Below are 24,865 nucleotides of genomic sequence, written 5' to 3'. Positions count from 1 at the left end.
TCACATGTGCCGAGTGATATATATATATATATATATATATATATATATATATATATATATATATATATATATAATAAAAGAGCAACGAATAATAACTTGACTTCACGAATCATGTGTTGAACTGCATCCCAATCATCACAATTAGTGTAAAATGCCTAATGGAACCTGCATGGTCCCAAGATTCTCACAAAAATCAGTCAAGTTTGGTGAAGGAAAAATCATGGTTTGGGGTTACATTTAGTATGGGGTGTGCCAGTGGATGGTAAGTTCCTGAAAGCAAAGAAAGTTAAGGTGATTCAGGGCTGGCCAGCCCAGTTACCAGATATGAACATTATTAAGCATGTCGGGGTAAGATGATAGAGAAAGCATTGAAGATGAATCCAAAGAATCTTGATGAACTCTGGGAGTCCTGCAAGAACGCTTTCCTTGCCATTCCAGATGACTTTATTAATAAGTTATTTGAGTCATTGCAGAGATATATTGATGCACTCCTCCAAGCTCATGGTCAAACACAATATTAATTCACAACAACTCAACAATGTGAAAATTGCAACTAATTGCCAATTTTTACACATATTCGCAAAAAAAGGAACAAAATTTTTTTTTAAACTTCATTCATACAATAAACTATTGTAGTTTATATGAACAAATTTTATTTGTTTATGAATTATCTATTTTTATATTTTTTTATTTTACTTTTAGTACTATTATTGTGCTTTTGTCATTATTATTAGATAAATTAATAAAGTAACTAATATTGTACAGTTTTTTTTTATTGTACTTGTTACACATTTTTACTTTAGTATCTCTGTATGCTCCATTCAAATATTTGTACTAAAATAGTGACTGTATTTATACAAAGAAGTCTGATGTTGTTTTATTTTTTATGAAAAAATCATGCAAAAATTGAATATTAGGTTGAAACTGATCCTTCAAAATGTATTATTAGTTTTATTATTTAACATAGTTACTAACATTGCAAAGTTTATTTTATTGTGTTTGTTACATATTTTACTTATTATTTACTAATAAACTTGTTATTTTAGCATTATGCAGAATGTTTACAGAAGTCTCTATATGCTCGATTCATATTCATTCATTCATTTTCCTTCTGCTTAGTACCTTATTTATCAGGGGTCACACAGCCACAGCGGAATGAACCACCAACTATTCCAGCAGGTGTTTTACACAGCGCCCTTCCAGCTGCAACCCAGTACTGGGAAACACCCATACACTCTCGCATCCACACACACACTCATACAGCTAATTTAGTTCATCCAATTTACCCATCCTGTACGTCTTTGGACTGTGAGAGAAACCGGAGCACCCGTAGGAAGCCCACGTCAACACAGAGAGCATGCAAACTCCAAACAGACTCCAGGCCGGACACGAACCAGTGACGTTCTTCCTGTGAGGCAACAGTGCTAACCACTGAGCCACCGTGCCACCAAATCTATTCATATATTTTTGTAAAAAATATATAGTGATTAAATATTGCAAAAAACAATTTGATGATGTTTTATATTATTATTTTTTAAAAATCATGCATTGAAAATGATTAATACTGATATTTAAATCCATTTTCCTTTAGCTCAATTTGTAAAGGAGATTGGTTGAACATTATACTGGCAAACATTGAATATTAGCTTGAAACTGATGCTTCAAAATTTAAGATAAACTACTAAAATAATACATACTACTAACTAAATATTAAAAAAACAATGAAATTTACACTGCTGTCTGTTTAAACCCTTTATAATTTCCCCACAGAACAGCTGAGATGACATAAGACATCATTTTCCACCCCCAGCCAGTTTCACTGTTATTAGCACAACCTTCAAGTGCACTAAAAACAAACATTACAGTCAACTGGTCAACACTTCAGAACCACTACATACACAGACAGTGAGATAGTCCTTCCTACCGCTGCTGTACACCATCATTCACATGTGTGTGTATGTGTGAGAGACAAAGAGGGCACAAGTCGACTCTGATTACAGCTTGTGTTTGTTTACTGTCATCCGAGTCTAGCTGTCCAATACTACAGTATAATACACTGGGTCTAGTATGGCAGCGACTACATCACTGAGACATAAATATCACCTCCATAATGCCAGCAGAGCTCCTGCACTTTAAACACACAGCGCAGCAGATAACCTATTCAGTCTCTGTTATTTACTAATGACACACTGTCATGCGTCTGGTTTAAATGACCTCTTCTGATACCTTTAGTATTTTTCACACTTCCAGTGACGGCCATGTGAAGATTGTACCTAGACCATCACTTCAAAATGACAAACCTGCATGCAGTTTTTAGACTTTTTGAAATGATGTACTGGAAATCTGATATGTGTGCTGGCAGAAATACAAGTGTGATTTAATGTGAGGTGTCAGACACATTCCTTGGTCATTTAGTGAACAAAAGTGTTGTTGCCTGCGAAATCTGGCGGTCTCCAGACCACGCTGGACACCGCAGAAAGACAAAGCGGTTACTCAACCAAACACTGCTTCACAGTGTGAGCAATTACGTAAGGCTTGAAGAGATGTGTGCACATACACAAATTCATACAAACAGAAGTGGAGATAACAAAAGAAAAAATACTGCACAGTATGAAGTGAATAAATGTATGAAAACCTGTCTATTCAATTACTTGACAGAATATGAAACAAGTACTCAATTACAAACAGTTTCTGAACAATTTTGAAACATTAGTAGTGATTTAAAAACATTTCTTAAGCACTGAATGAGCACGTTACAATGATTTCAGAAAAATCGAGTGACACTGAAGACTGGAGTAATGATTCTGAAAACTCTTTCAACTTGGCTGCTACAGGAATAAATAAAGTTAAAATAAAAAAAAAAGATGTAATATTTGACTATAGGGCTAGGCGATATGACAAAAATCTCATATCATGATAACGATATATATCATCTACAGTACCATTTCTTTTTTGTTGTTTTTTGTATGTTTGTCACACTTTAATATTTCAGATCATCAAACAAATGTAAATATTAGTTGAAGATAACACAAGTAAAAAAATTGTGCAGTTTTAAAATGAGGGATTTTAATATTAAGGGAAAACAAAATATAAAACTACATAGCCCTGTATGAAAAAGTGTTTGCCTCTTATGCCTGTTTCACTCCGCAAGCATGAGCAGACCGTGAGCAGCGTGTATGGAGAGCAGAAGCAGCACGCAGGTATTTGCCTTTCACACCGGCTCATCGGCAGCTGCTGCACAGATCAATGTATCTCTGTCTATGCTATCTGTTTGCATAGATCTATCTATCTATGTATAAATACACTTTTTTTTTTACTTTTCATCTGCACCAAGGCTTTTATTTGCTTTTGTAATTTGGGCCCAAATAAATAATTGTTGCAGTTTTTAATCGTTTAAGGTCATTTGATTGACTATATAAAAATCAGAGGATATTATCATTGCATTTTTTGGGTAAAATTGCTACTTTTTACTGCCATTCAATGTGTTTTGGTCATTATCAATGCACTGTTACTTTAATTGAGCATAGGCAGCGCAGCAAAAATAGAGCAAGAGCCGAAACTATTGCAGCACTGCTGCTTCAGCAACGCTCACGCCTCGCACTGATGCGCTGCTTCTCCGTGCTGTTTGAAAGCTCTAAACTGTTAACATGGACACTGAAAAAACAAGTGCCGCTCACGCTCTGCTCACACTTGCGGTGTGAAAAGGACTTTAAACTTAATTACTGCTTGGGGCCACTCTTGGCAGCAACAACTGCTATCCAGCATTTTTGATAAACTTACATTGAGTCTGTTACAGTGCTGTGGAGGAAGTTTTGCCCATTCATCTTTGCAAAATTATTGTAATTCAGCCACGTTGGAGGGCTTGAGCATGAACCTCCTTTTTAAGGTAATGACACACCATCTCAATTGGATTTAGTTCAGGACTTTGACTAGGCCACTATAAACTCTTTATTTTGTTTTTCTTCACCCATTCAAAAGTGGACTTGCTGGTGTGGTTTGGGTCATTGTCCTGCTGCATAATCCAAGTTCGCTTTAGCTTGAGGTCACTAACAGATTGATTTGAATATTAGATAACACAAGTAAACACATCGTGCAGTTTTGAAAGGAAGGTTTTTATTATTAAGGGGGAAAAACTACATAGCCCTGTGTGAATAAGCGTTTACCTCCCCTTCTTAACTTAACTGTGGTTTATCACACCTGAGGCCAATTTCTCAAGCCATACCCAGGCCTGATTACTGCCACACCTGATAAGGAAATCGCTTAAATAAGACCTGCCTGACCAAGTAAAGTAGACCAAAAGCTAGACCTCAAAAGCTAGACATCATGCCGAGATCCAAAGCAATTCAAAATCAAATAAAAAAGAAAATAAGATCTGTTAGACTGGAAAATTTTATAAAGTCTTTTCTAAAGATTGGGATGGCAGCAAAGCACAATGAGACATTATCTACAAATGGCAAAAACATTACAAAAGAAACAGTAGAAAACCTTTCCAAGAATGGCTGGTCGACAAAAATTACCCCAAGAGGTCAGTAACAAGAGGTCACAAAAGACCCCACAACAGCATCCAAAGAACTGCAGGCTTCACTTGCATCAGTTAAGGTTAGTGTTCATCACTCGACCATTAGAAAGAGACTGGGGAAAATGGTTTGCATGGCAAAGTTCCAAGACTAAAACCAATGCTGAGCAAAAAGAATGTAAAGGATTTTCTCAGTTTTGCCTGATCCCCAAGATTTCTGGGAAAATACTCTTTGAACTGACAATAAAACAGTTGGAACTTTTTGCAAGGTGTGTGTCCCCTTATGTGTGTTGTAAAAGTAACACTACATTTCAGAAAAAGAACATCAAACCAACAGTAAAATGTGGTGACGTGATAGTCTGGGGCGGTTTTGCTGCTTTAAGACCTGGACGATATACTGTAATAAATGGAACCATGAATTTTGCTGTGTACTAAAATATCTTGAAGGAAAATGTCCAGGCATCTGATAGTGACCTCAAGCTGTAACGAACTTAGGTTCTGCAGCTGGAGAATGACCCAAAGCACACCAGAAAATCCACTTCTGAATGGCTGAAGAAAAACAAAATGAAGAATTTGGAGTGGCCTAGTCAAAGTCCTGACCTGAATCCAATTGAGATCATGTGGCATGACCTTAAAAATACAGTTCATGCTCGAAAACCCTCCAGTATGGGTGAATTGTAACAACTTAGCAAAGATGAGTGGGCCAAAACTCCTCCACAGCGCTGTAACAGACTCATTGCAAATTAGAAAATGCTTCATTGCAGTTGTTGCTGCTAAGAGTGGCCCCAAGCAGTAATTAAGTTTAAGAGGCAAACACTTTTTCACACAGGGCTATGTAGTTTTGTATTTTGTTTTCCCTAAATAGTAAAATCCCTCATTTTAAAACTTATTTAATTGTGTTATCTTCAACTAACACTTACATTTGTTTGGTGATCTGAAATATTAAAGTGTGAAAAACATGCAAACAAAAAAATTGATATCAGTAAGGGGCAAACACTTTTTCACACCACTATAGATTATTTGAGTCTCACATACAGACAGCCGAGTTGACCATCTGTGGCAATGTGGGGGAGATGAGAGACGCTGAGATGAACAGAGGAAGAAACGTGAAAAGAAAGGTAGAAAAAAGCTAGAAAAGGTTGCAAGAGGGATGAAAGAGTAGACTGCAAACAGTGAAACCATCTGGATAGTCTGGACTGCCAGGAAACTGTCCAGCTCCTCCTTCATTCTCACACAGAGAGCACACACCGCAGTTACTGCAATTGTCAGGCTGTTGGTGACAGTGTAAAAACAATGTGTACATACGAAAACAATATTTCCCCTAATTCTGGCAATAAATCTTGCAGCTTAACACAGCTTTCAGCTTCAGACCCAATACCTGAGGTTAAAGCAGATTTATTTTAACTGCCCTATAATCTTTTTAACCAATATGACTTTAAATGTAACAAACATAGAAGAAAATCTCCTAAATAAATCAAATGGCAAAATTGTATGAAGTCCTCCGCTGCATATTTAATGCCGATCTCCTTTGCATAAAACAAATTCTATCATTATTTGACAATTATCATTGTTTCAAGGCTGTGGAATACAAAAGAGAGAGAGAGATACACACACAGGGTGTCCAGCATAAATGAGTACCCCCCTTACAGGTCTCTCTGCTAAATAATACTCTATAGGACGGTACTCAAGAAGATATACGTGTATACATTTGATTATCAGACCAATACCAAAGCCAAAACTGGAACTAATGTAACTAAATATAATAATCACGGTGCAAAAATTAGGACACCCTAATGATTAAAGCGGGAAAAATTTGTATTAAACACCTCATGTTTTTTTCCTGAGAATAATATATCTAAAGGAGTTGGAATTAAACCAGATTTTGGTAAAAATCCAAACAATACAAATATAAATATAAAACAAAACAAATTCTGAAAAATTAGTAATAATAACAATGAAACGACACAAGGAGAATGTACTGAACTACTGAAACATTTAATACTCCATATAAAAGGTTTTTTTGGTGACGGCAGCTTAAAGACGTAATATTAATTTACAATGACAAAGGGCAGAGCGTTGCTGAAGAACTACTGAGAGATTTCAGCTGCTGTCTGGGCTTTCACTGCCTTTCTACACCTCCCTTTCTTCATGTGTTCAATACTTTTTCCCTGCGTCATTTAATTTTATCTACGCATAACTTAATTTGTAAACTAATTTGATTTGTTTTCTTTGCATATATGGATTTCTTTGGTTGTTACCAATATCCAGGGTAAATTTCAAGTCAACAGCACCTTTAAAAATATGTTTTCTGAGAAAAATGGTGACATGTTCAATACTTATTTTCCCAGCTGTATGTTTTTTTAATCAATTCAAAAAAGTAATCAAAATTACATTTAGTAGAAATTTAAAGATGCTACTTGACCACACACTTACTTTATTGAATCTAAAATATTTTCTTTAAATGCACCAAATATATAGTCTATATTCACTAAGATATGGATACAAATATTAATTTTTAAAATATTTAAAATATATATTTGTACTGGGCGACGCAGTAGGAAGTGCTGTCGCCTCACAGCAAGAAGGTCGCTGGTTTGAGCCACGGCTGGGTCAGTTGGCGTTTCTGTGTGGAGTTTGCATGTTCTCCCTGTGTTCGCGTGGGTTTCCTCCGGGTGCTCCGTTTTCCCCCACAGTCCAAAGACATGTGGTACAAGTGAATTGGGTAGGCTAAATTGTCCGTAGTGAATGAGTGTGAATGAGTGTGTGTGGATTTTTCCAAGAGATGGGTTGCAGCTGGAAGGGCATCCGCTGCGTAAAACATGTGCTGGATAAATTGGCGATTCAATCAGCGGTGGCAACCCCGGATTAATAAAGGGACTAAGCCGAAAAGAAAATTAATGAATGGATATATCTGTACTAAATATATTTTATTTCAGTTAACATCTATTTTAATGATTAAAAATGATTTTCCTTTTATAGTTTTTGTGGCCGTTCAATCCGCTGTGGCGACCTCTGATTAATAAAGGGACTAAGCTGAAAAGAAAATGAATGAATGAATGAATGAATGAATGAATGAATGGTTTTTGGTTTAGTTATCAGTAATATTACTGATCTCATACATCTAATAGTGATATATATATATATATATATATATATATATATATATATATATATATATATATATATATATGCTGAACATAAGTATTCATTTCTTTAAAAACTATAATACACATTCAATAAAAAAATACAACTCCTGAATTTTTGAACTTTAGTGTTTAAGTCTGAAAAAACATCATAAGCATACAATCAATATAATTTATGTGCACATGACCCACATGCAATATTCTAATAGTTCCCAAGCCATTTAAGATGACAAGATATAAAATGGAACAATTTTCACAGAAAATTATGCCATCTGCAAGGTCATTAAACAAGTCATCAACTTTGACGTCGATACACAGACTTTCCTTTTTTTGGTTTAACTGTCTCTTTAAGGTCACCCTGGCAATCAGAAAATTAGAAAGTGCAGCTTGTGCTTATCGCTCTGATTGTAAACGCAACATCTTCATCATGTGATTGTGACGGTCATCAGTAGCGTGCATGTCTGCTGATTGCGTTTATACTGAGAGACACTGAGATTGTCTACTTGTGTCAATGCGACTGCAGGACAAACCAGCAGTTAAAGCTGAGATAAGTGTTGAGTATTTACAGATGCAAGCAAAGCAGTCTGGGAAGAGCAGGAGACTGATGAGATCACAGACAAGCTTGATAATCAACATTTATCTTATCACAGAAAAAGGCCAAAGGGAGACAAAGAAAAACTGTCACACACAGAAAACTGAAAACCACACGAGGATTGCCATAAAGAACACTAGAACTGACTTTACCTTCAGGCACATCCGCGTGTCTGACAAACAAAGCAGTTTCATTTAGATTGGAATTTCAGAAAATTTGTCAGATGTTCAAATATAGGCATAATTTTTAAAAAATCTGAAAATTTCTCAAAGGGCGATGCGGTGGCACAGTAGGTAGCTGTCGCCTCACAGTAAGAAGGTCGCTGGTTCGAGCCACCGCTGGGTCAGTTGGCATTTCTGCGTGGAGTTTGTATGTTCTCTCAGTGTTTGCGTGGGTTTCCTCCGGGTGCTCCGGTTTCCCCCCACAAGTCCAAAGACATGCGCTATAGGTGAATTGGGTAAGCAAAATTGGCCGTAGTGTATTTGTGTGAATGAGTGTGTAGGGATGTTTCCCAGTTATGGGTTGCAGCTGGAAGGGCATCAGCTGCATAGAACATATGCTGTATAAGTTGGTGGTTCATTCCATTGTGGCGATGCCAGATTAATAAAGGGACTAAGTCGAAAAGAAAATGAATGAATGAATAAGTTCTCAAACTCAGTTCACTTAATAGTGTACACAAGCACCCATACTGTAAAAATAAAATAAAATAAAATGAAAATCGGTTAAGCTTTTTCTGTTTATTTGCTGTTGTGAACTGTATTATGGGACCTTGATTTCTGCTCTGTGGACTTTTGATGTTGAAAATTCAACAAAAATTCAACACAAAGTGACTTTTATTAACATTTTAGTAGTTTGAAATAATAAAATGTATAAGAAATAATATACAGAGAAATTAGTCTGTAAAATAACAGAAAATGAGCTGGCGGTTTATTACAAGGTTTCTGTACCATAATATACAACACCAACACAGACAATATATCACTGCAAACAATTCAAAATGTGAATAAAGACACTTTTTCAAACTTTTCAAGGTTAATAGTTGTTGGAAGGAAGATCAAGCTTCCATAATGCAATTCAAAAGCATTTTAAATGGGGGAAAATAAATAAATAAAAACATGAATCACAAAATATGGACAATAGCTAATTTAAGGATATTTTTAATTTTCACTAATAATTTAAAAACCAAGCAAATCTTTCTCAACAGAAAAACAATTGTTTCCTAACCTTTAATCAAAATGTGAGAGGAATCTGTGAAATTACCTCCCTTCATGTAAACACCAAGTACTATATATATATATATATATATATATATATATATATATATATATATATATATATATATATATATATATATATATATATATATATATAAACAATAAATTATATGCAATATTTGAACCATTTATTATTATTATTAATATTATTATTATTATTATATTGTGAAATATTATTACAATCTAAAGTAACCATTTATGTAAATGGTTATAAACTTAATAGTAATAATAATAATTATTATTATTATTACTACATTTTAATATAATAAAATATAATAAATATAATTATAATATATTTTAATTATTTATTTTAATTATATATTTATATATTTAAAAGCCATTTATTCACGTAATAAAAAAAATTCTGCCTTAATTTCTTAGAAATCCTTCTAATATTGCATATTTGATGCTTAATATAAATTTTTTGTGCCAGTGCCTATTGTGAAATTTATTTTGCTTGATTAGATTTAGATTTGCAAGACATCTGACATTCAATAAGGTTTATATCTATCCATCTATATTCAAATCTATTACCTTTATTATTCATTTTTCATTAATTCCTTGATCAACTGAAGGTTGCGTCACACAATAACAATCTCTTTTGATCAATTTAATGCATCTTTTCAATTCAATTCAATTCAATTCAATTCAATTCACCTTTATTTGTATAGCGCTTATACAATGTAGATTGTGTCAAAGCAGCTTCACATAAAAGGTCACAGTAAATAGGAACAGTGTAGTTAAGTTTGTAGTGTTTAAGTTCAGTTCAGTTTAGCTCAGTTCAGTGTGGTTTAATAATCACTATTGAGAGTCCAAACACTGAAGAGCAAATCCAACGATGCGCGGCTCTACAGATCCTGAACCATGCAAGCCAGTGGCGACAGCGGAGAGGGAAAAAAAACTTCACTAAAGGCGGAAGTGAAGAAAAAAAACCTTGAGAGAAACCAGGCTCAGTTGGGCACGACCATTTTAATTTCTCCGCTGGCCAAACGTCTTGTGCAGAGCTGCAGTCTCAGTGGCGGAGGCTGGAAGCTGGCCTCAGCGAAGACTCGTCTGTCTCTGGAGCGTCATAGGAAACAGTCTCATGTTCTCCACTCTTCCATGACCATCGCAGTAGTTGTTCAGGATTCGGCCAGGTCCAGGATATGGAAACCTTGGGATCATCTCGTCGTTGGTCTTGGATCGAATCAGTGACTCTGCATAGTCTGAGGGCCTCGGGAAGAGTATCCCCAGGTGGAAATGGAGAATAAAGAAAATAATTAGCGTAGCTGATGTTCACAGTGTATATCAGCAAGATGCATAACCTGTGTGGAAGCCCCGTAAGTGGTGCACTAAGTGTATGCTTTACTGAACAGATAGGTCTTTAATCTAGTTTTGAATTGGGAGAGTGTGTCTGAGCCTCGGACGTTATCAGGAAGGCTATTCCAGAGTTTAGGAGCTATAAATGAGAAGGCTCGACCTCCTTTACTCGACTTTGCTATTCTAGGTACTACCAGAAGTCCTGAGTTTTGAGATCTTAAAGAGCGAGTTGGATTGTAGCGAGACAGAAGATTGGTTAGATAAGCAGGAGCTAGATTATTTAGAGCTTTATATGTAAGAAGCAATATTTTAAATTCAATACGAAACTTAACAGGCAGCCAGTGTAAGGAGGATAAAATTGGGGTGATGTGATCAAATTTTCTAGACCTGGTTAGAACTCTGGCAGCTGCATTTTGTACTAATTGAAGTTTGTTAATAGAGGATGCTGGGCAGCCAGCAAACAGAGCATTACAGTAGTCCAGCCTAGAAGTCATAAAAGCATGGACTAGCTTTTCTGCATCTGAGATGGATAGCATACTTCGTAACTTAGCTATATTTCTCAGATGAAAGAAAGCAGTTTTTGTGACATGGGAAATATGATTTTTAAAAGTTAAATTGCTGTCTAATATGACACCCAGATCTTTTATAGTAGAACTAACGCTAACTTTGTATCCCTCTAATTGTAGATCGAGTTGTGAGATCTGCTGTGTACAGGATTTAGGCCCAATAAGTAATAATTCTGTTTTGTCTGAGTTTAAGAGAAGATAATTGTTGGTCATCCAGTCTTTAACATCTTTAATACACTCAGTTAGCTTGGACAGATTAGACGTCTCGTCAGGTTTAGTTGAAATATATAATTGAGTATCATCTGCATAGCAGTGAAAGCTGATCCCATGTCTTCTAATAATGTCTCCCAGGGGTAGCATGTATATTGTAAACAGTAAAGGGCCTAAAACTGATCCTTGAGGCACCCCGTATTTTACTGGGCTGATTTGTGAAGGCTGTCCATTTATATTTACAAACTGGTAACGGTCAGATAAGTATGACTTAAACCATTGTAGGGCATGTCCTTGGACACCTGTAGACTTTAAGCGATTAATAAGGATACCATGGTCAATGGTGTCAAATGCCGCACTAAGATCGAGTAGAACTAATAGCGAGATGCACCCTTGGTCAGCAGCTAAGAGTAAATCGTTGGTTATTTTCACTAATGCAGTTTCTGTACTGTGATGAGCTCTGAAACCTGACTGAAACACTTCAAAAACATTGTTGGTCTGCAGAAAGGAGCATAATTGAGCAGAAACAACTTTTTCTAGTATTTTAGATATAAATGGAAGGTTTGAAATAGGCCTATAATTAGCTAAGTTGCTGGGTTCCAGTTGTGGTTTCTTAATAATAGGTTTAATAACAGCTAACTTGTAGGGATTTGGAACATGGCCTAAAGATAAAGAAGAGTTGATAATGTTAAGAAGAGGTTCTCCTATAACAGGTAACAATTCTTTCAGTAACTTTGTTGGAATTGGGTCCAATATACACGTAGCTGATTTAGAGCTATTTATAATTTTGTCTAGCTCTTCCTGTTGTATGATTTTAAAGCACTGTAGGTTATTTAGATTCAGAGGCGTGTTTACTGGATCTGAAGTATAAGGCGGTGCAGAAAGTTTAATATCTCCTATTTTCTGTCTAAAGCCTTCAATTTTATCACTGAAAAAATTCATGAAGTCATCACTACTAATTTGCGGTGGAACGTTTTGTTCCAAAGATGACCGATTATTTGTTAATTTAGCGATGGTGTTAAATAAGAATCTAGGATTGTTTTGATTATTTTCTATCAGTTTGCGGAGGTGCTCAGCCCTGGCAGATTTTAAAGCCCTCCTATAGCTGGACATACTGCATCTTGCTGAATAAAAATATCTACCAATTAATTCCATGAAGTAAAAAAATATGATGCTAAATGTAATATCTATGACTTGCCAATAGAGCTTATCATGGGGTTGAATAGTGAATTCAGCCTGTTCTCGTCCCCCTGCTCCCTACAGAAGTGTTTCTTAACCATTCTTTTATTGCATGTTAATTCTGCAACATCTGCCCTGCATGAACTCTGCAGAAATGTGAGGAAAGCTGTTTAGTCGGCGTGCCCTCGACCCAAACTCTGATCCACCATGGGACTTTCTGCATCTCGCTCAGTCTGTCACGGGACCAGGCTAAAGAGGTAATAGCTTAATACAGCCAAAATCAAAGACTGCAGATGTCACATGTACTCGGAGATGAAAAGGTCACTTCTTCATTCAGAACTTCAGAAGACATGCCATATGTTATATATGGAATATGTTAATGTGTGTTATATGTTCAATGTGTTTAGCACTGTCTCCTCACAGCATCAAGGTCACTGGTTCGAGCCCTGGCTAGACCAGTTGGCGTTTCTGTGTGGAGTTTGCATGTTCTCCCCATGTTGGTGTGGGTTTCCTCCAGGTGCTCCTTGCATAAGCGGTAATTCGTTTTTTGTAATTTGATGGAAATATGACATAATACATATATAAATACTACATATAATATATTTATATAATGCATAACTAAGAAACATAAATAATGATAAAATACAAACATAAAAAAAGAAATAAATATTAAGAACTTTCAAGGATTTAAGATGCTGATGACCATTAAACATGTCATAATCTTGTGAAGAGTTCACTGGTTATTTTGGGTTGGTCTTTGGTCTTCAGGGATGACTAAACAATGACAAAACAATGACAAAATTCGTGTTTAGAAGACACAAAACCAATATAAACATGTAAAGCTTGCAGTTAGTCACTTCCGCCTAAATGGATCAATGTTTTGTTTTTTTCATGTCACCTCATACTTCAGTTTCTCATCAAATCTTGACCAATCAAATGCTCTGTAGTATCTGACATGCCCCGCCACCTTCAAGACGCTTCACATTAGCTTTTCATTTGATGCGCTGGTACTCAATCACTCTCACTGTCAGAGCTGTAATCAAACAAAACACTATTGGCTGTTGTTTTAAAAGGGGAGAACTACTCTATGTCCCGCCTTCTCTTCGGTTTTCAGATTACATCAAACATAGAATAAAAATGTATATTTTAAAGGGCACCTATGGTGAAAAATCTACTTTTCAAGCTGTTTGGACAGACATACGTGTAGGTATAGCGTATAGACCGTCATATTGGAGTGAAATAAACACACCCAGTCCTTTTTTTTCCAAATTTAACAACATAAAAACGGTGGACCAATTGGAGCGATTTTCAAACCGACTGCAACTTTACGTAGGAGAGCGGTCCCTCCGCCCACCGAATTGATTGACAGCTACGTATTAACATGTCCCAGTAGTCACGTGTGTTATCATATCAACAAGACAGGACATGCGCAAAGCAACCGGGAGTAAAAGGTCTCGTCAGTTTGCTAGGATCCTCAATCATCATCAAATGTGATCAAGAGAGAGTTTTACAAGTTTAAAATGTTTTAAAACAGTGCACGTGTGTAATGAATTACAGCGATATCCTTCAGCTTTACTTGATCACCACAGCCGCATGTCAGAACATTTATAAAAGAAGACTCTTCAATCCCGGTTTGTGGACATTAAATCAGGTTTATTTTGTACATTAACATAAAAGCTAAACGTGTGCGCTGTCTGTGTGTATCTGTGTGTCTGTGTGAACTTTGTAACGACATTGCGTGTGACTCATCGTTGAAACTCCACAACAAATGCATCAAATACTCATTGGTTAAGTTCTTACTATATTATTACGTTATGCAAGATCTGCTTCCTTTATGTCTGTCTGTGTCTGAAGCAGCAGAGAGAGGAGATTAAGGCACGCTGAAAGGCAAGTAGAAACAGTGGGCGGGGAGGACTACCCTTAAAGGCGCAGTACAACAAAACCGCTACATGCTAAAAGGTATAAAATAGAAACTTATAAAAGGTATAATAAAAAAATTTGATGGGTGTTTTGAGCTGAAACTACAGACACATTCTGGAGACTAAATCTGAAAAAAGGAGCAACCTAGGTGCCCTTTAAAACACTTTATGGGTCCTTTAATTTTTCAGTTGTATTTAAGTTGTATTTAAAGTATAAAACAGAACAAAAGACCTCAGTAAATATTTAAATATTGAATACAAAGACTAAATAAGCACCAAAAGTGTTTCCTGGAATGCACATTTATACTTGATATTTAATATTCACACTTGATCTCTTTCTATGGATCATCCAGCAGTTCTAACAGTCATGAAGTGCTGACAGATTCATGAAGACTCATGTGATCTCCGCTTCAGTCCACTGTGTGTTGTGCCCTTGTCACGGTCATATGATGCTTATAGGTCAGAGCGACGACTCTTCATTGCTCATGAGCCAGTCTATGTTTGGAAGGGGTGACCAGAGAACCACGCTTTACAGTTTAACCAAGATGACCGTAGTGCAAGGACATTCAGAGGTCAAAGCACTAGTGAGGATTCAAACTTTCCTAACACATTTGCCTTGGGCAACTTTCACCTCTTTAGCAAATACATGACACAATGGAGACTTTTGGCAAACTACCAAATTACTCATTTAAAGGGAGAGTTTACCCAAAAAAATTTAATTCTGCCATCATTTACTCACCCTTAACTTGGTCAAAATCTATTTTTACATTTTCAGTTGTACACAAATTAAGATATTTTGAAGCAGGGCTGAACAATAAAACTTTTGAGCATCAAAATATTGCAATATCAATTTTTTCCAATTTCATGTAGCCCTATTTTGAAGAAATAAGGCACCCATTGATTTCCATTGTATTTTTTCATCTACTATGAAAGTTAATGGGTGCCAGCAACCAGCATTTTTCAAAATATCTTCTTTTGAGTTCAACAGAAGAAAGAAACATGTAAAGATTTAAAACCACATGAGAGGGAATATATAATGAGGTAATTTTCATTTTTGGGTGAACTGACCCTTTAAATGACAGACCTACACTACTGGTCAAAAGTTTGGGGTCAGTTTTCTGTTTCATGTTTTCTTTTTTAAAGACTATTATTCTGTTCATCAAGGCAGCATGAACGTAAAAAAATGTTAAATTGTTAAATATTGATTAAAATTTTAAATAACTGTTTTTTTTTTTATTGTATGTAGTTTCAAATGAAATTATTACTCCAGTCACTAATGCTTTTATTACTATCACCATTAATAATAAAAATAATGATAATAATTATTATTATTATAAAAGTATTATTATATGATTTCTGAAGGATCATGTGACTCTAAATCACTAGAATAAATGATTAATAATTGATTAAATCAAATTATAAACTACTTTTAATCAGTTATTTTATAGTGCAATAACATTTCACAATTTTACAATTTGTACTGTATTTTTGATCAAATAAATGCAGCTTTAGTGAGCAGAAGCTGATTTTAAAACATTTAAAAATCCTACTGACTCCAAACTTTTGGTAGTGTGGTTTCACATTATAAATAAGATGCATACTTTATCCAAATTACAATTAATAATAAAAACATGAAGGCATTAATTCATTTTGCCTTTAGTTTAAACATTTTATTAACACAAAATGCAATCAAACAATATTTAGTTTATTGTATTTTAACTTCAATATTTATTAACATTACTGACAGAAAATATCATCAAGTAGCTATTAATGTTCTTTAATAAATGGAAACCCTATGGTTCATTTTTGTTTTGTTTAATGATAGAAAACATGAATAAACAAATATTTATATTATGATTTATATGATGCCTGCTGTTTATTAGTTTATACTGTATGTTTATTTACCATTCTAATAGATATTTGAATATTTTCTTTAACTTGTGGGCATCCTGCAGTTTATTACATGTTGCCTATTTAATTGCAATTATTTTATTGATAGAAAAAAATTTACTTGGCAGTTAAAGAAACCCAATAAAGCGCTTTACAAAATAAACAAAAAAATAACAGATCATAAAATTAATTTAACCTTCTAGACTTTTCCACAGCATAAAACTCTTATTTTGCACCAAACAAAATCAGGTTCAATTTTGTTCCGTATTTATTGAAGGTGCTTCCAACAATAACATTTGTGCAACGCTGTTAAACCCAATATCAGTTATCTTATGCAATAATAATAGGCAACAGAACTACTGCAATGAAAAAAGCACATTTTGCAACAATTTCATCTCTGAATCACTTGCAGGCTCCCCTGGGGATCTGCAGTGCCTTTTACATCTAAATCAGATATGAAAAAGGCTGTTTTTTCAAAGAGAAGTTCAACATTGCTTCTGGATCCTCTCCCAGATATTTTCCTTCTATGATGACTTAATTACTCAAATAATTCAATTAGCTGCATACCGGCAGAATAAGAAGCGTGAAGAAAAAGAGCAGCATGCTGGAGATTTACAACACCCAAAACCAATAACACACCACAGCGCAGAATATCAAGTGAGTCATCAAATACTGTGTAATGGCTTGTGTTAGTTTAGAACACTGCAAATACATAATACACAAAGAATAAGTACATTTAGGAGTGCAGAGATAAAGCAACCACAGAAAATGTCAGCACTGAACTGATGGTTAAAAAAAGAAGGACACTAGAGGCATGTTATATTTATCATTTAAGATAATATCACACATGTTTTAACAATGTGTAAGAGGACATTATCAAATGTGTCACTTCCTTTTGCAAAAACAAGCAAACAAGCATATATTTTGAATGTCAAAAAACATTGATTTATGAAAGAACTCTGCCTGAACTGGTTTGTTTTTATATTTTAAAGATGATATATTTAACTAATGTCACAAAAGCAATCAAATATAGCATGTAAGTGCAATAACCATTATGATATTAGTTTCATGATACAACAGTTCGACAAATTAAAGTTAGTTAGTAGTGCTGAGTTAGGGCTGCACAATATATCGTTTCAGCATGAATATCTGCCATAGTCACAGTGCAGGATCTGCAATGTGGAGATGGGATTGTAATTAACCAGAAAACACCCATTTTTTAAGACTGCATGTGGCTATGTAAGAGTTCAAGTGAATTTAAACCATTTGGGCACTAGAAATGATAAAACGTGTAGCTTCAACAAACAATAATTGCATTTAAGTATTTCTACAATGAAGACTAAAGTAGTCAACATTTGAAGTGGATCACAAAAGTTTTTCCATTCTTGTCTCAGGACAATTTTGATGTTGTTGAATAGTTTTAGAACAACTCAAGGTTTTGATATGATTTAAATGTTGACTACTGTTTACAGTGTTATTTTACATTTAATTTCTGTGCCTCAATACTGTTAAGACTCTCCAGAAAACAACCTTAAAGTGCTGTTCATTTCTTTTGTATCTTTGATCTGTTTTATTCATTTATGCTTTAATTAATATAATGATCATTATGTCATATATTTATTATAGTTTATGTAGATTCACTCCTCTACAAAATCATCACAATTAATGTAAACCTATGAACTGTTTCCAAATAGAGGTATTGGTCATACTGTTGCAATATAAATTGCAAAAAAAATATATATATATTGCAATGTCAGTTTTTTCTAATTTTGTGCAGCTCTAGTACCAGTATTGTTTTGTTTTTTATTTTTGCTTTGTTTTGGGTTTTTTATACTCTAAAGAGTAATAAAATTGAACATTTGTGCATCTCAGACAACACTGAATAGTGGATTTTTCCTGTACTTCAGTTTATGAATTACTTGAGCCAATGAGTCAGTGATCCTTTCTCTTGCTTCATGTAAATACCATCATTACAAAAATACCCCAAAATATCAAGATATACATGTTTGATATCGAAAATATTTTCAAAAAACATTGACAAATGAAAAAAAAAACTTCTATTTTGAAGATGATATATTTAATGTCACAAAAGCAATCAATTACAGCATGTAAGTGCAATAAAAAAATTATGATATTAGTTTTATAATACAACAATACAACAAATCAAAGTTAATACTGATTTACTACCAGTATTTTTGTTGTTGTTGTTGTTGTTTTTGCTTTGATTTGGGGGGAGGGGGGGTTATATTCTAAAGAGTAATAGAATTGAACATTTGTACACCTCAGACACCTCTTTATAGTGGATTTTTCATGTACTTTAGTTTATGAATTACTTGAGCCAATGAGTCAGTGATCCTTTCTCTTGCTTCATGTAAATACCTATTTGCTATGCTGTAATTACATGCTATAATTGATTGGTTTTGTGACATTAGTTAAATATATCATCTTCAAAATATAAAAACAAACCAGTTCGGGCAGAGCTTTTGCTTTCATAAGTCAATGTTTTTTGAAAATATTTTTGATATCGAAAATTGATATCTTGATATTTTAGGGTACTTTTAAGATAATGGATTCCAATATCATGATACAAAAGTACAACAAATTAAAAGTTAAGACAGAGTTAGTACCAGTATTGTATATATTTGTGCATCTCAGACAACACTGTAATGGATTTTGTACCTTAGTTCATGAATTACTTGAGCTAATGATCCTTTCGCTTTCACTTTATGTAAATACCATTGTCACAAAAAATATAAAATTTTTGCATTATTTTGTAATGATTTACTAAAATATTCATAACATATTGGCTAAAATATAATAATTTAACAACAAACATAAATTTTATAAATATCTAAAATAATTTTACAATAAATAAAACAGTGCTTTATGTTTTACAGGGGTGACTAACACTTTTCATTAAAAAAAACTGAATTATTAAATCTACAAAAAAATAATAATACAATTAAATTTAATTAATCTTTCTCAAAGTTCGCATCTGAATGCTTTAAACTTGCTAGGAATATTTACACTGTATCAGGCCTTAAAGGGATAGTTCACCCGAAAATGAAATCTGTCAATGTTTATACTCACGCTTCACTTGGTTTAAAACCTATTCGAGTTTCTTTCTCTTTTGAACACAAAAGAAGTTATTTTAAAGAATCCTGGTTGATAGCACCCGTTGACTTCCATATAAATTACTATGCAGGTCAATGGGTACCAACAAACAGCATTTTTCTAAATATCTTCTTTTGTGTTTAAAATAAGAAGAAAAATGACATGATGGAGAGTAAATGGTGAGGGTAGTTTCATTTTTGGGTGAACTATCCATTTAAAAACAAGCGGAAGTGATAAACAGTAGTGCTTGGTTAACTATTTTCACTGAAATGTTACTATAGGAGTTGTACATATTGCAATGTCAATGCTGAAATGATGTCCTTTGCAGTCCTAGTTGAAAACTGCAACAATAGATTTCTTCAGCATCATAAAACACACTGATTGTGTGGAAAAAGAAAATACCAAGCTTATTATAAAGTAACCTCTTTAAAATAACCTGACAGAACTGGGATCCTCATACAAGGAAAATAAATGATACAATAAAAGCTTTACAACCAAACGTGATAGTAAAAAGAAAACTAGATCCAAGAACCTTTCATCTAATATCATCCATTTTTCTGCCAATAAACAAAATCTCCACCCTGATTGCAGTGTATTCAAGAAAGGGCAAAGCTAAATTATTTCTAAACAGAGGAACTGAAAAACCCAAGCTAAGTAAGGTTATTTATAACACATATTTTAATATGCCACAAGCTATAAATGTGCTATGATGAATCTAGAGAGATTCTGTGTACCAATGAAACAGACAGGCTGTATTCACTCTAATATGGATTGCAGAACACTGTGGATATAAATCTAACAGATCGCCCTTCTCTCAGTGAAAGAATTGCAGCGATAACCTTTATATTATTACACTGGATTATCAGCAATAAACCGAGAATGAAATAAACCAGGGCTGTATGATTAAAATGAGGGGAAGAAAGTGAGAAGTGATTCTGTTATCAGCTTCCCCTGCATTCTCAGAGGGAAATCTGCTGCTTGCATGCGTTTTGCAGCATTCGGAGATGTTAAAAGTGTGCCAATCCTAAACAAACTCCAGATTTTTGGCGTATAGTGTAGTACAAGATTTGTTCTACAATATCGTCTACGTCTGGAGAGGCTAGACAGATGACTTGCCACTGTAGTAAACGTTAAAAATAGCCCTGCCACTAGATTCATAAAACCAACAAGTAGGCTAGTCTCGATTACAGCCAGCAGTTCCTCAAATCTAAGTATCATTCAACTGCGCCATAGCCTGTATTGAGGTTTTTTCATTAAACACATCTGACCTGATTTAATAGGTTTTCTAGAAAATATCTGGATTCGATCGAAGACATTTCCAGATCATCTAATTGATTTATTACAGTAAATAAAGAAAATGTTTTCATCTACTGTTGTTTGAGGAAATATGTACAATCTAAAATGTCCACAATGTGAGTTAAACATAAAAATACGCCCATTTTCTTCATTTCTATAGTTTAATTAACAAACATCTTTGGTGATAAGAAATGTGGTCTTACTGCTTTTCTAGCTTACTTACTGCTTTTCTTACTGCTTACTGCTTTTCTAGTGCATGTACAAAACAATATCAATGTATTAAAAATGAAATGTTTTATGCAATAATGATAATGTGGTGAAAACTATTCATGCTCACAGGGTTCCACAAAATAATGAAAAACTTTTTATGATGCATGCCAGGCCAGTAGATGTTGTTATGTCAAACAACACTGAAACTTAGGGCTAAGCAATAAATTGAAATGTAATTGCAATCATAATTTAAAAAAAAGCTGCGATTGTCTTGCACATCTTGTCAGGGAAGAATGGTTCTGTCATCTGTAGTAAATCTCCTCCAAAGGCGTGAGGGCGCGCTCATATAAAAATCCCAATATAGGGGAAAATGCCTGTGGAGGTTTCTGAATAAACAGAATATTGATCTACTTTCGTTGATTCAATGAGATTAATAATCACACAACTACAGAATCACCATCTCATTGATCTATATCAGAGACTCAACTGAAGAATCCACTTCTTCTGAAGATAAACAAAATGAAAAATTAGGAGTGGCCTAGTAAAAGTCCTGACCTGAATCCAATTGAGATGCTGTGTGAGTTTGGAGTAGAAACTTGCCATTAAGTGTGGTATTTTCACATGCTTTCAGATGTAACCGCTTTTACTAAACTAAGCTATAATTCACTTAGAAGTGATGCTGTCATTTGCACAGAATGATTGCGTTTAATTTCATTAGTGCGTGATTATAGCATATCAGTGAACTATGATTCTCTCTGTGGTAAATTCTGCTCCATATAAAAGCACATGCTGGAAATGTACTACTGATTATAGAACTGGCTTTACTGAAATAACTGCACATGACAATCCCCTTTGATTAATTTTGCAGCCCTAACTATATTTTTGCACACATACTCAAACTGAATACGTAATTTGCATGGAAAATGTGTCACTGTTTTCACAAAATCACATTTTTTGAACATTAAAACAAGATAATAATAGAAGCTTTAAAAAAAAAAAGAAGTTTCCCTTTGCATTACCCCCAAACATTGCTAGTGTGTCAACGAACGGCCAAATGTCGTAAAAAATATTTAAATAATTAAAAATAATTAATTGTGCACCCCTTACTATATACTTTTGCACACATACTCAAACTGAATATGCAATTTGCATGGAAAATGTGTCACTGTTTTTACAAAATCACATTTTTTGAACATTAAACCAAGATGATAACAGCAGCTTTTAATAAAACTTGTTCTTTGAAATCGTTTTTTAAAAACGCCTTTATATGACCCCTAAAAACATTGTAAACAAATGGCCGAAACACATAAAAGAAGTTAAAAATCATGTCATGTAAATGCTCCCTTAACCACGAGACAACCATTTTCAAGTATGTGTTGTGAAGAAACATTTAATTTCATTAGCTGGAAAAAAAAAAAGTGGAACAAAAAGGCCTCTTCACTGGAGTTGTTTTGAGCCATCTCAAATCTCAAGGTTAATCTCATTCAAACACACAAAAAAAGAAAACGGATGGAAAAATTATGAATGTGTATAAAACTCTAATACACCATGGATTTTTTATAGCAAAAGTGTCGTAACCATGTCACCGTTACCATTTCTATAACTTCAAATATTATGATTAAGCTACTATTAGTGTACTTCATTTGTTCCAAACCTGTTTCTTCAGTTAAATACAAAGCAAGAGTGTTTTGGGGGGGGGGGGGGGGATCATCCATTCACTTCCATAGGAACAAAAAAATACTATGGAAATCAATTAAGAATTTTTTCCCCCCCAACATTCTTCAGAATATCTTATTCGGTGTTAAACAGAAGAAAAAATGTTTAGAAACACCTGAGTGTGGTTTTGGGTGAACTATCCCTATATGTTTGTAGTCTCCGTGGATTTGTAATACAAACTTCAAAACTCAAAAGTCTCGGGAATCCTTGAGAATGAGTAATTCAAATATTAACTCATGAATTCAGACTTAACGCCACCCACTGGAGTAAATGAACAATGTAGGGTGAGGAAAGATATCAATACATAAATTGGATGATAAAATTATTATAATAAATAATAATAATAATATTATTAATAAATAAAAATTATAATAATGTTGATATTACAAATCATTTACAGCTAAAAAAAAGAAAACTATGAACACCTTTTTAACAATAACAACATATTTATCCAAATAAAGCGTATTTATGACACATCTGAGGACATGGTTATATTTTTCCAATGATAAAAAGAACTGACCTTCATCTAACAGTCGTTCGAGATGGTTGAAGATCCCACAGAAGTTTGGCAGGCTGCTCATCAGCTTCTTGTCGTTCATGAGCTGCATCAGATAGTCAGGAGTGGGCTTAGGCTTCTCCTTCGTTTCCATTTCCCCAACCATGTTTAAAATTGTGCCTCGAAAAATGCTTACGTCTGAGGGAAAACACGAAAGCCCCCCTAATTAAAAAAAGCAAGCTGAGGGGATTTAATGTGTTTCCCCGGATTTATTCCACACTCCTGCTACTTTTCAAACAAAACGTTGTAACTTTGTATCGCTCTCAATCATCAGTTTTCCCACCACACACACACACACACACACAAAAATTACAAAACAAAACAAAAAATTGCCTATGACGCAATTTAGAAATGGGACCTTCGCGAAAGTTCTTATATGTTTGTTGAATGTTTGACGTCTAATAACTCCAAAAACTCCCGCATGCCCGCTGAGATTTGTGCGTCCTCTCCTCTTCTTACACCGCCACCAAACCTCTTTATCCAAACTGCTGATGACAGCTTTTCCACTGGACTTTCGGTGTCTGTCAGAGACCTCGAATAACGGTTTTAAAGCGCGGCGATGTTCACTTGTAGACTCTGTCTCCCTCGCGCTTGTGGAAACTCCTTTAGTTGCGCCTGATGTTTCTGTGTTCAGTGCTGTTCCCTGCCAAAGCTGTCCGTCACATGATCACGATCAAGCCTACACTGCTCAACATTGCCATCGTGTGAAGTCGCCAATGGGAGGAGAAAGCTGCACAATCTGCCTTTTTTCCTCCCTCTCTCGCGCGCAGATGCAGAGCAGCTCATACACAAACTTGTATGTATACTTGAGAGTAGGAGCTCATGAAGACGTTGTGGTTCTTAAAGGGATAGTTCATCCAGAAATTCAAATTGACTAGTTACTTTTTGTCAGTATAACATTAAAGCAGATTTTGATTAAAATTGTGGTCGCTGATGATTAAATATTGATCATTTAACAATAGCTTGTGTCATTTTGGGAGTTCGGCTGGGTCAGTGGGCATTTTTGTGTGGAGTTTGCATATTCTCCCAGTGTTGTCGTGGGATTCCTCCGGGTGCTCCGGTTTCCCCCACAAGCCCAAAAGATATATGGTATAGGTGAATTGAATAAGCTAAATTGGCCGTAGTGTATGTGTGTGAATGAGAGTGTATGGGTGTTTCCCAGTGATGGGTTGCAGCTGGAAGGGCATCCGCTGCGTTAAACATATGCTGGATAAATTGGCGGTTCATTCCACTGTGGCGACCCCTGATTAATAAAGGCACTAAGCCGAAAAGAAAATGATTGAATGAATTTTCTGATGACACAGCCATACTAAGTCTACTTTATGAGCATGATGTGTTATCTACCAGTCAGAAATTAGCCGGTTTGTTTGTTTATTAGCCGGTTT

General features: G+C 34.7%; 1 protein-coding gene across 1 annotated transcript in view; it reads right to left on the bottom strand.

Annotated features, from left to right (window-relative positions):
* Nucleotides 1–24,201, bottom strand: part of qki2 (QKI, KH domain containing, RNA binding 2) — a 53,453-nt gene extending 29,252 nt beyond the window's left edge. The window contains exon 1 of the mRNA XM_056469010.1: nucleotides 23,445–24,201. Coding sequence (XP_056324985.1) covers nucleotides 23,445–23,586 — 142 coding nt within the window. The 5' untranslated portion in view covers nucleotides 23,587–24,201. The remainder of the gene's footprint in view (nucleotides 1–23,444) is intronic.
* Nucleotides 24,202–24,865: the final 664 nt, after the last annotated feature.

This window comes from Danio aesculapii, chromosome 12, assembly GCF_903798145.1.
Source record: "Danio aesculapii chromosome 12, fDanAes4.1, whole genome shotgun sequence".
In the NCBI taxonomy this organism is placed as follows: Eukaryota; Metazoa; Chordata; class Actinopteri; order Cypriniformes; family Danionidae; genus Danio; species Danio aesculapii.
The sequence above is the reverse complement of the archived record's forward strand: the minus strand, read 5'-3'. Positions and strand labels throughout refer to the sequence as shown.